Source organism: Kogia breviceps, chromosome 13, assembly GCF_026419965.1.
Source record: "Kogia breviceps isolate mKogBre1 chromosome 13, mKogBre1 haplotype 1, whole genome shotgun sequence".
NCBI lineage: Eukaryota > Metazoa > Chordata > Mammalia > Artiodactyla > Physeteridae > Kogia > Kogia breviceps.
Window position 1 is genome coordinate 55,568,193 of NC_081322.1, and position 11,514 is coordinate 55,579,706.

Genomic DNA, 11,514 nt, shown 5'->3' on the forward strand with positions numbered 1-11,514 from the left:
TTATGCACCCTTCTTATTCCCAGCTCTAAGTATCTGAAAATTAAGGAACTAGTTCTATTTTGCCATTTTATGGTTACTTTTACCCACATAAGCAGTAAAAGCTTATATTTCCCTTTGAAATATACATTTTCTAATTTGTGTTACCGTTGATGGCTAGAGCTTTTTCATTGTCACTTCATAGAGTTAATACATCTCTTTAAGAATAACTCTCTACTCTCAGAGCAGTTCCATTATTTGTGATTAAAGATCTGCACATTCAGATCCAGACTTATCTATGTATATTTTTCCTGAATTCAAATTTAATGGTCTGAGTTTCCCTCTGATGAGCGGCCACCAACCCATCCTCCCCAAACAATGAATAGAAACAATTACTTCTGTGGAGCATCTTCCTAAATCTGGCTTGGAAAGGGAATTTTCAAAGTCAGGACAGAGAAGTACGATGAATGTTTTATGGGAAATCATGATATTATTATTATCTTTCTCTATTTTATTTTTTGTTTTATTTCTAGCTACAAGAGAACACATGAAACTCTGAGTCATGCAGGGCAGAAAGCAACTGCAGCTTTCAGCAACGTTGGCACGGCCATCAGCAAGAAGTTTGGAGACATGAGGTACTGTGGGAAAGAACCATGGGAATGGGGCTAAGCCTTTGGCTTTCCGAGAGAGGGGGAGCATTATATATATATATATATATATATATATAATATATAATATATATATATAATATATTATATATATATATATATATATATCAACTGGTCTTCCTAACACATTCTTTTTTCTTAAGTTGGATTAAAATTTTATGTGGCTGATAGTATTGGTGACTGAGATACATTTTTATATGGGGACATTTTCTGCCTGAAGGTCAGCTTAGTGGGCCTGGTCCCAGAGATGCCCTTTCCACTAGGACCTGACCTAGTATAAATAGAAGATAGAGGGTGCCTTTAATCACCAGTAATAAGGAGAGACTTCAAAAGAATGCAGCACACACTGAATTTTAATCACTGTAATTTAAACAATAAGTTAAAATATGCCTTCAGTGGAATATTCTCTGATAAACTATTCTTGGTTGCATTTTTGTATATATCCGACTAGTACATGTATTTTTTCTGTGCTAAATGCATAGATATTTATCCTTTTATTCTGAAAAGGTACCATATAGTGTATGCTACTGGTAGTATTCTTTCTTTAGCAATATATTGTGAATATGTTTATTACATCTTCATTTTAAAAAAATTATTGATCTATTTATTTTTGTCTGCATCGTGTCTTCGTTACTGCACGCAGGCCTTCTCTAGTTGCGGAGAGCAGGGGCCACTTCTCGTTGTGATGCGCTGGCTTCTCATTGAGGTGGCCTCTCCCGCTGCAGAGCACGGGCTCGAGGCTCAAAGGCTCGGTAGTTGTGGCTCATGGGCCCAGATGCTCCACGGCACATGGGATCCTCCCGGAGCAGGGGCCGAACCCATGTCTCCTGCATTGGCAGGTGGACTCCAAACCACTGCACCAGCAGAGAAGTCCTTACATCTTCATTTTTAATGGCTGTATTATCTTCCAGTGCATAGCTGTAGCAAAATTTTTAAACCAGTCCCTTTGCTCATTTTGGTTATTTTCAGTATTTGTTATATAAAATTAGGGAGAATATCAGGATTTTGAACTGAGAACCAAATGACCTCACTATAAGCACCAGAAAAACAATGTAGTACTGACCATTTTTTTTTTTTTTTTTTTGTGGTATGTGGGCCTCTCACTGTTGTGGCCTTTCCTGTTGCAGAGCGCAGGCTCCGGACGCGCAGGCTCAGCGGCCATGGCTCACGGGCCCAGCCGCTCCGCGGCATGTGGGATCTTCCCGGACCGGGGCACAAACCCGTGTCCCCTGCATCAGCAGGCGGATTCTCAACCACTGCGCCACCAGGGAAGCCCATATTGACCATTTTTATTTTTCATATTATGTACTAGCAAGTTATCTTACATAGAGTTGTTACTCTCATTTTTTTGCTTGTTTAAATACCTATCATAGTTTATTTTGAATTTGGCTGATATGCTTAGGAGATTCTTCTGTATAAATCAATGTCATTTTTCTCTCTAGAAATCAAATTCACTTTTTAAAAACTTCTCAAGTACATTTTATATTTCTTCTTTTTAAAAAATATCTGTGTATTATTTTACTGGATTCTTAAACTATTGCTTTCTTTGTTACCCTGCAGCTTTGATACCTAGAGGCAAATATTTATATCTTTGTGTTTAAGTTATTTTTTGACGTCAAAAATTACTGGATTGTGCAATATTCATGCACCATCTTAACAACTTGGCATTCATGAGGCTAGAGTTAAGTAAGTACATGTGCATGAACCTGAGTACATTGCTTTATCTTCATTTTTGCTAATAAAGCAATAACAAAAAGCAGTTAAAATTCTTCAGAGGCAGGCTTCCCTGGTGGCGCAGTGGTTGAGAGTCCGCCTGCCTATGCAGGGGACGCAGGTTCGTGTCCCGGTCCGGGAAGATCCCACATGCCGCGGAGTGGCCTGCGCGTTCAGAGCCTGTGCTCCGCAGCAGGAGAGGCCACAACAGTGAGAGGCCCGCATACTGAAAAAAAAAAAAAAAAAATTCTTCAGAGGCAGTGTATGATGAATGGTAAATATTCTGGTTTATGAATTAACCCTAACTTTTTTATATAAAAATTTGCAGTCATTTCAATCGCATTAAAACATTTATCTAAACTAATTAAATAATTCCTTAAAACAGGAAAGACCTTATCACTAGTTATATCCAAGAAAATATATTTTGTCATGTTTATAAAGTTTGTTCTCCACATACTTAGTTGAAACCTTTCACTTAAACACTGCAGTGGCATAATACTGCCGACTAGAATAGTGTTTCTCTAACGGTAGCAGACCTTACAGACACCTCTGAAGCTTGATAAATGCATATTCTCAGATTCCACCTCTCTCTCCAAGGTTGCACCTCAGTAGGTCTTGGGTGGCGTCTAGGAATCTGTGGCTGTTCTCAGTTATAAATGGGTATAAGGGTAACAACGTCTTCAGTTTATTATACAAGTAGCAAGAGAGCCTGCTATGTATTAAGCACTCAATAAATGCCAGTTTTTACCTTTACTAAGTGACTGTCTCAGTTACAAGGTGACCCCACAGGACGGAAATTAGGGAGAGTCCGTAAACAGGAGTGCAGTGTATTTCATAAGTTGTAGAGAACGAAGACTGTGTTTCACACGTGCAGCATGTTGACATACTCATGTTGCTACGTGAGCTGGGCATAATATCAAGGTTGTGTTGATTGCCCTTCCTCCTGTTTCAATGTGGCTTTGTTTTAGCATAATGGATAACCTGTTTCCCAGGAGTTCCAGACTTTTCATTAATTATTGCTCTGTGTAGAGGATACAAAACTTCCATTACAAACTGTGGCTAAAACTATTGGGAAATGTAGTCCACATTCAAATATGGGCCTGTAATATTTTGTAGACCTATATTTTCAGGCCTATATTTTTCTCAAACTATAATATCTAACATTTGAAATAAATGAGCATAACTCTCTGTGAAAGCAAAAGTTTTACAAAGAATTGTTACTTTTATACTAGAACAAGTAATATATGTAAAAGTCATATTTGAAAAGTAAGTTTAATATAAACGATTCTCAAAAGAGAACAATTAATTAGTTTAAAATTTTTCCTTCAAATTAATTTGCCAATTTATAAAATGATAGTGGGGAAATTTTAAAATTTTATCACAGGCATTTTACTTTGAACCCCTTTTCAGTTTGAAAGTATCATATTATTTTATAGTTTGTTAGTTATACCATAACATTCTTTTGTGAATTCTGGGAACAAATTTCTGGACTTCTTCAAAAAGATTGCCAGTAAAATTCAGATACCTGAGAAGAAAAACAGTACCTCTCAGTTTTGTGGGTGGTTTTTTTTTTTTGGTTTTTGTTGTTGGCTGCACCATGAGGCTTACGGGATCCTAGTTCCCCGAACAGGGATTGAACTCGGGCCCTCGGCAGTGAGAGCTCAGAGTCCTAGCCACTGGACCTCCAGGGAATCCCTTGGAGGTTTTGCTTTAAAATAATTAAAAGTTAATGCTTACAGGTTTTGAAAACCTAGAATTTGGGCCTTTTAATAAATAACTGGATGAAAAGCGCTATGTTAGGATTTAATTTAGATGTTTTATAACAATAAATAATATTTCCTGAGCTAAGGTTCTCATTTTCTCCTGATTGTCACTAAGTGAAGGCCCCTTAACCTGGCCACAGAATTGTTCTGCCTCCTTCTCCACCTGTCAGGTAACGTGGTTAATAGCTACCTAACTAGACTGCTTTCTCTGAAGTTAAAATAAGGTCACATTTATGAAAGTACTCTGAAGAAACGCAAGCTATTAGAATCACTTTTATATTAATAATGTTGCCATCTTCTTGGGACTTCTTGGTGAATTTGTTCAAGCTGCGTGTGATCTAGTGGAGAGGAAATCTTTGGAGGAGGTGTGTAACTTTATAAGAAAATCCAGCCACCTCTATATATCCATGAGAAAAATAGTGAGAAGCACACGTACAATAGGTTGGTAAAGTAATTGTGAAGACGTTAAAAAGTCAATGTGCTCAAAAAGAGTAACAAACGGGGTCCCCTCATCTTTTCCTTGGGGCTCTTGAAAGAGGGGGTGGACAGTGGGCGGTGAGGCCGTTTCCTTGCATCCTGATGTGCTAATCCTGTTCCTGCCCTTCTCTCCTGTGCTGCTCTGGCTGCAGGTCTCACTCCATCGGGTAAGCGCTGCCCCCAGGGCCCTGCCGGCTCCCTAGCAGCTCCCTTCCTCCCCGGAGCCCCACTGTGGGCGCGCTTCAGCCAAAGACCAGGTCTCTGTTCCCGAGAGTGTTCACAACCAGGGAGAGTTACAGAGTATAGGGCACCTAATGCATTTGAATCTATTTCAGCCCCTGTGTATCTCACTTCTGAATCATTTACACGACTTTCACTTGCTGAGCCATCCCTCAGGAATCTCTTTCTGCATCATGCCTTCTTACACTGGCAGAGGTCCTTAGAATTCAGAGAAGAAGAGGAAAGTGGCAATTGCGAGTTGCGTATGTTTACAAAACTTTCAGAAAGTGAAGTCGAGAAACGGGAGTTTTTTCCTCTAGATTGTCGTGTTTTTCTGAATTCCTAGTAACTGTTACTTAGGCAGATGATTTATCTTCAACTTTCTGTACCTTCTGAAGTTGAAGAGGAGGAAGGCCCCTGGAAGAGCTCAAATGTAAGCAAGTGTGCAACTGTCAGTCCCAGGTCTCTGAATTAAGCCTCCTTTTAGGTAGAATCTTATTACATCCCTTAAAAAAAGTTTTTTTCTTAAGAAAACTACCTGTATTTAAAGAGATGAATAATTTATAATGCTGATGAAGTTCTTTCAGTAATTCTTTTTTTAATGTAACTTATGAGGAAATATTTGCCTATGATTTCTAAATGGAGTGTCTAGGGTAAGACCGTAAGTATCCCCTGCACTTCTTTGTCCTTTCTGAGTTCTAGTAAAGCGCTGCCCCTACTGATGACCTCAGTGGATAGTGTTGGGGAAAGTGATGAGTCTGATCCCCTACCTGTTAGCTTCCTGGGAGAAGAGAAGGCCGGGAGTGTGGTGGAAATTGGATGAGGGCATGCTAGCCGAGGAAAATGGACCCCATTTTGCTTCCTGCAGCCTGATTTCCGAGGGGAACTGCATACAGTCCTCCGGAGTGCTTCTCTACAATGGAATGCTTAGCTTTTAGCTGCCTGGCTTTATGTGCTGGGCACTGCCCCTTGTCCCTTACTGTCTTCTTGAACAGGAGAAGGGAGCTGGACCAGGAGAGCATGTCCACCGGCTGTTGGGCTGACCTGGGGCAAACCAGACAGTCTCCTCCTCTCCTCCCTGGCCTACAGGGAACCTACAGGAAGTAAAATAATATGCAGCCATGGACCACCTGGTCTCCTTATTCCTTTGGAAGTGACTGTGGCCCATCCTACCCAACAAAAACAAATCTCATCTTGGTGGGGCGTGCAGGGAACACTTCAAATAGCTGAAATTGCTGTCTTGAAACCGTGAATAGGGAGTTTCACATGTACTTATATTGTGCTATCTTCTTTTTTCTTTCTTTTTTTTTCCCCTTTAATCTGCTTTTGCCCTGAAGCTACTCCATTCGCCATTCCATAAGTATGCCTGCTATGAGGTAATCTGTGTAAATTATTTTACATAATATCAATGTAGAATGTGTATGAAGTGTTAACTTTATTGATCCTTTGTGGGTTTTCTCCTTCTTTGTATAAAGGGAAATGCCGTGACCTATCTTATGCTCTTTTCTGAGGGCCCCCAGGAGAAAAGGCTGACAATCCTGTAGAAGTATTGTAAGTGTAATGGGCTTGGGCTATTGACCAGACACACTGGTTTAAATCCAGCCACTCTTGATTTGTGTGACCTGAGACAAGTTATTTACCCATCTCTATCTCTATTCTCTTATCCGTATCCTGGAGTAAATGAGACCTACCTCACCTGGCTGTTGTGAGATGTGTAACCTATGTAAAGCATTGCAGTACAGGGCCTGGAACATTCCAAGCACACTTGCAAAGGTGGAAATCCTTTTATTCCCACAGAATTAAATGCAAGGCTGGGAGAAAGTTTAAATGAAAAGGTAGGAGACAAAGAGGGCTACAGTTCTAGAAAGGATATCATTAGGATTTTTTAAGGGATATATTAAGGCAAAGAGTCTGTTGAACAATAAAAATGTCATGAAAATTACTTGTGAGATGAAAACTCCTAAGAAAGATGTTCCTCTCGCTCCTAGTTGGCTCACGCCAACTTAGTGATACAATCAGATAAAATCAAAATAATAGCAATAGAGTATAGAGGAATGAATGTTAGATTAGGAATCAGAAGATTCTGGTTGTAGTCCAGTTCTGCTAGGGGTGAACTTGGCAGCCTTGGGAAGGTCACCTCAGTGACAGCAGTTTCATCATGTTTAAAAATAAGAGGCTAGAACCAGATTTTCTGCCCTTCCCTTGGTGCTTCCAGGAGCCCTAGTGCTTCCTTGGGCTGCCCTGGTTGGGGCTCCGTGGGAGGGGATCTAGTCTCTGGGACCCTCCCTCACTTCAGTCAGAACTGTGCCTCTTCTTCCTGCTTTAGATTATATACTGTGGTGTGAATACATTTTAGAGGGAGTTCAGTTACTCTAAATAGTTTGAGCCCACTGAAGCCACATTCTTTCCAGGGTCATTTGCAGTGCTACAAGTTTGTAGTTGTATATGACATGATTAAATCTGAATAAATAGTTTCTCTGTATTCCCCAGCATGCACTCTAGTGTAATTTGGTTAGAGGAATGTCTATTTTATTATATCTGATAATGTCTCTTCTACACTGGGGTTATGTGGTTACTTTGGAAGTTTAACCACAGCATTTGATTTCCCTAATTTGGTGGTAAGTAGAGAGCATAGATTCAAGATGGCTTAGTTCATATTTGAATGACTTGCTCCCCCTAGAATAAGAACAGCAGAATTGAGCAGTGCAGCCTGCAGCTCTGAGCTTCTTTACTTGGTAAATTTTAAGTCTGGGTGTCTGAAAAAGACTTGAAAAAAAAAACTAATATGGTTTTCCTCTGTGAACCAGGAATCCATCTAGTGACTAAGAGTGACTTATGGGTCAAATGTATTCCTTGTGAGCTTGCCTGAAATTAACTTAAAAAAAAAAAAAGACTTTGCTCAACTATAACCTAAACCATGAACCATTAGGCTGAACAGTCAACCCACTGTGGTCCTGTGCAACTGATGGATGACAGGTAGTCATGTGACCAGCTTGGCCACATAAAACATGCAGTGGAAGTAAAGTGCTAATAAGTGTACACTTTTGAATCATTCTTATGTAATTTCACTAATATTTCATCATGAGACAGGTATGGTGCAGGATTACCCCCAGGAATTCAACTCATGTTTGAGTCGTATACAAGGTGTGATGCCATGCCTGGGCCCTCTGAACTCGCCATAGTTACTTCATACAGCCTGGATGCAAATGCATTTGTGACCATCCGGAACATCAGAGTCTTGGGAGACAATCCCTAATGAAGCCAAATTCATTCAAAAACATATCCTCTACATTAGTTTCCTCTTGATGGTATTAGAGCCATGCTACAGCCCACACCATATAATGAAGCCCGTATTTTATAACCATCCACCCCTTATGAAGTTTCTGTAGGCCATTCCTCTTGTTTTATTTCTTCTGCACTCAAGAGAGAATAGCAAGTGGCTTTTCAAGTATAGTAACATTCAGTCGAATTTTTTGACCTGAAAATGACGGCCGTTGTTGTTGCTGAAAGCCAACATGAACACAAGATTTAAGACACATTTTTAATTCAGTTCCCGTTTCCTTAGTTGGACTTGGTGATATCATTTTTAATGGTAATGATGTCATTAAGTCAGAATGTCATGTGGCCAAATCCAGTGTAGGAAACCAAAAATCACCAGATGAAAAATCTAAATCTTAAAGTTACAAGATGGTATGTAGATTATTTAACACAGTGAATGAGTCACAAATAAATTGTCGATAGACAGCAAAGGTTCTGTCTGGTAAGAACAAGTAAGTGTATCTTCTTTGGGAGGAAATATAACACGTGCTAATAGCACCATTTTGATCAAGCATTAAACAAGTAGTGAGTATATTTCAACCTAAAATAATGGACGCACTGACTTTCAGAAACACTGCTTCCTGGATGTTGAGAAAATGCTTAGTTTTGAAACTTTAAAGTTTGAAAACATCTGAACCTTTTTTTTCCTTTAGCTATCTCTCTCTTGTCTCACATTCACTAAAATAAATGACTTTTAAAATTCCAAGTGGGAAAACTCGAATGTGACGTTCTTCAGATAGACTTTCTATTGGTTATAAAATAACTGAGCTGGGAAAAGGAGTGTTATGATAGAAACAATTAATTAGTAAATGAAAAATTAAGCTATCACTCCTTTGACTCGTTGGAAATGATGTACGGTGCACCATGGAATTATTACAGTTGTATCCTTGCCAAATGCTATATTATTTATTCTATAGTTATCTATTTTACTTAGAAAAATTCCATGTCGGGTTATGGTTTCTGGATCTAACCTAGCAGAAGTGAAATAAATTTTAAAACATGGTTGGTGTATGTGGCAAACCAGCAACTAGCTCTGGTGCAGAGGTGATGTTTGCAAGTAAGAGCAGAAACCAGGCAGCACAGCACGACTGCTAAGACAGCTAGGTCTTCGGAGCTGACCTCTCTTTTTTTGTTATTTTAGGAATTCTCCTACTTTCAAATCATTTGAGGAGAGGGTTGAGACAACTGTCACAAGCCTTAAGGTACAGATGAAGTAAATTTTGTGTCGTTGGGTTCATTGAATCAGGACAGCTTAGGCATTGCTGCCATTGGCTCCAAAGGCGGGGCTACCAGCATTTGATGCAGCCAAGAAGGCAGCAGTGCACAGAGTCACTTTTCTTCACATATAAATCTATAAGAAAACCAATACTGAATAGTGTTAACTGTAGCCATACCAAGTTGTTTATATAAATAAATCATTCCGAAGTGAACTGTTCATTAAAGCACATTGGGATTTGTGTTGATCTGTTCACTGGTTAGAACTCTTAATGCTATCCCCCAAGAAGCAGATATGTGATAGATGACTGTGCATAGGAGAGAGGATCTGTGAACTCGGAAATTAGAGTGTAAGTGAAAGTTCAGCAACAGCTCAGAGCTCCTCTGGTTTGGACATGGACCAGTAGAAATGAACTTGGCTCCATGCGCTATCCTGCCGTCCACCGCCCATCAACACCACTTGCCTACCCCACTCACGTACGGAGCACAGCACAGCGCGGTTAGGATGGAGGGAAAATAAAGCTGAATCACAAAATGCGTTATTTTGTAATAGTGCATTTGTTCCCTGGGTATAAACTGAAAGTATGCCTGTTCTATAGTAGGTGCTAAAAAAAAAATTCATTGAATTTATTGTTTGAGCCTAGATAAGTTAATGTACAGAGGATAAAAGAGCAAAAGTAAAATCAGTCTAGTCCTAAATGTATAGAACGTTTAAAACACGAGAAGTCATTGATACTACTAAGATTTTTTAAAGATACCACCTAAACTTAGTTACATCTTGATATCATTATCACTATTTTACATACAATCCATTTCTGTATTTCCCTATTACTTGGAAAATTAAGAATGTGTGTGATCTTTAATCAGATCAAAAGCACATATAGGCTCGTGCTGATTACCCAGCTGCTTCTGAATCATAAGCCCCTCACATGTGCTGCCAGATGAGAGTCTGTGAGGGTATAAGTTATTCCTTAGTCGAGGTCTTAGATGCTCTTATTGATTTCGACCTGGAGGGTCTTTCCCCTTAGAAGAGGCTTTCACATAGTCTTCTCTTTTCCAGACCTGTGATTAGGTGTTTAAGGCTCAAGAATGAAATTATTACTCAACATTTACCATGCTTTCATTGATTTCATTTACCAGCAGTCTCTAGTTGTGCAGTTTTACTGCTCTGACTGTCAACATTATCATTTATTGAGTGTTTAGGGACCCGGAGGAGCCATTAAGTTGCCGCTGTTTGTAGGAGAAGCTTTTTATGGGTAGAGACCTGCAGTGTCACAGACATTTCTCGTGCCAGAATATCTAGTTTCAAAACAGAAGATTCCCAAAACCCCAGGAGTTAATTCCTCAACATTTGGTTCTCAGCCTTAGACAATCCGAGAAGGATGGATTCTGTTGTCAAGGTCTGACATAGGAGAAGTTGTACTTTTTAGGTTTTCTTTAGAAGAAGGAGGTATGAAGAAGCGAAAGAAGAATGAAGAACAACCTGTTTTCCTTTGCTTTTAGGAAACTCTGGTTAGCTCACGGTTCATATATGATTTAAGTGTCTGATCCACACTGTCAGCCTCTCACTTTTCTCACCGCATCTGGATGGAAGGTACAGAGCCTGCCGCCTTCCTCAGATATGCACAAAACTAACTCAGCCAACTGGATACTAGCCTGTGTCAGGACCTCCTGAAAGCAGATTCTATGTCTGTATGATTGTCCATGGGCTTAACAAGACTCACAGCCCACCCACCGCCTAGTTCCTCTTTCTCTGCCCACACAGGCAACGGAGAATAGCTAATAATCATGCTGTGTGTCAAACCTCCCACTTCCTCAATAATTAAAAGTTCTCATTCCTTTTTTTCCCCTCCAGACTAAACAATAGACCTTTAACCCTTCTGTGTATAGTTTATTTTCTGCATAGCTTTCTTTTGTGTTCTGAATCTTCTCCAAAACTTCTGTAACTTTTCAATCCTGAGGTTATTTCCTGCTGAGGGAATGACTCACGAATCAGTACAGATGAGTGAAATTCCTTGCAGGTCTATGTGCTGTATTTCCACTCACACATCCTGCTTTAAGCTTGATTTCTCAAACACCACTTAAAGGGAATCGTGTTCATATTTGTGTTCTATTAGAAATAATGTTCTGCTGTGAAGTGAGGTCCGTTCCTGCCATCTTCACAC

At 39.7% G+C, this 11,514-nt stretch overlaps 1 protein-coding gene across 3 annotated transcripts in view; it reads left to right on the forward strand.

Moving 5' to 3' along the window:
* The window catches only part of TPD52L1 (TPD52 like 1), a 95,209-nt gene that overhangs the window by 80,504 nt on the left and 3,191 nt on the right, over window positions 1–11,514 (forward strand). The window contains exons 4-7 of one of the 3 annotated variants that reach the window (XM_059083968.2): window positions 510–611; window positions 4,750–4,764; window positions 6,154–6,192; window positions 9,276–9,336. In XM_059083968.2, the coding sequence (XP_058939951.1) occupies window positions 510–611; window positions 4,750–4,764; window positions 6,154–6,192; window positions 9,276–9,336 (217 nt within the window). The remainder of the gene's footprint in view (window positions 1–509; window positions 612–4,749; window positions 4,765–6,153; window positions 6,193–9,275; window positions 9,337–11,514) is intronic. The other 2 variants (XM_059083970.2, XM_067010701.1) reach the window with 2 other exon arrangements.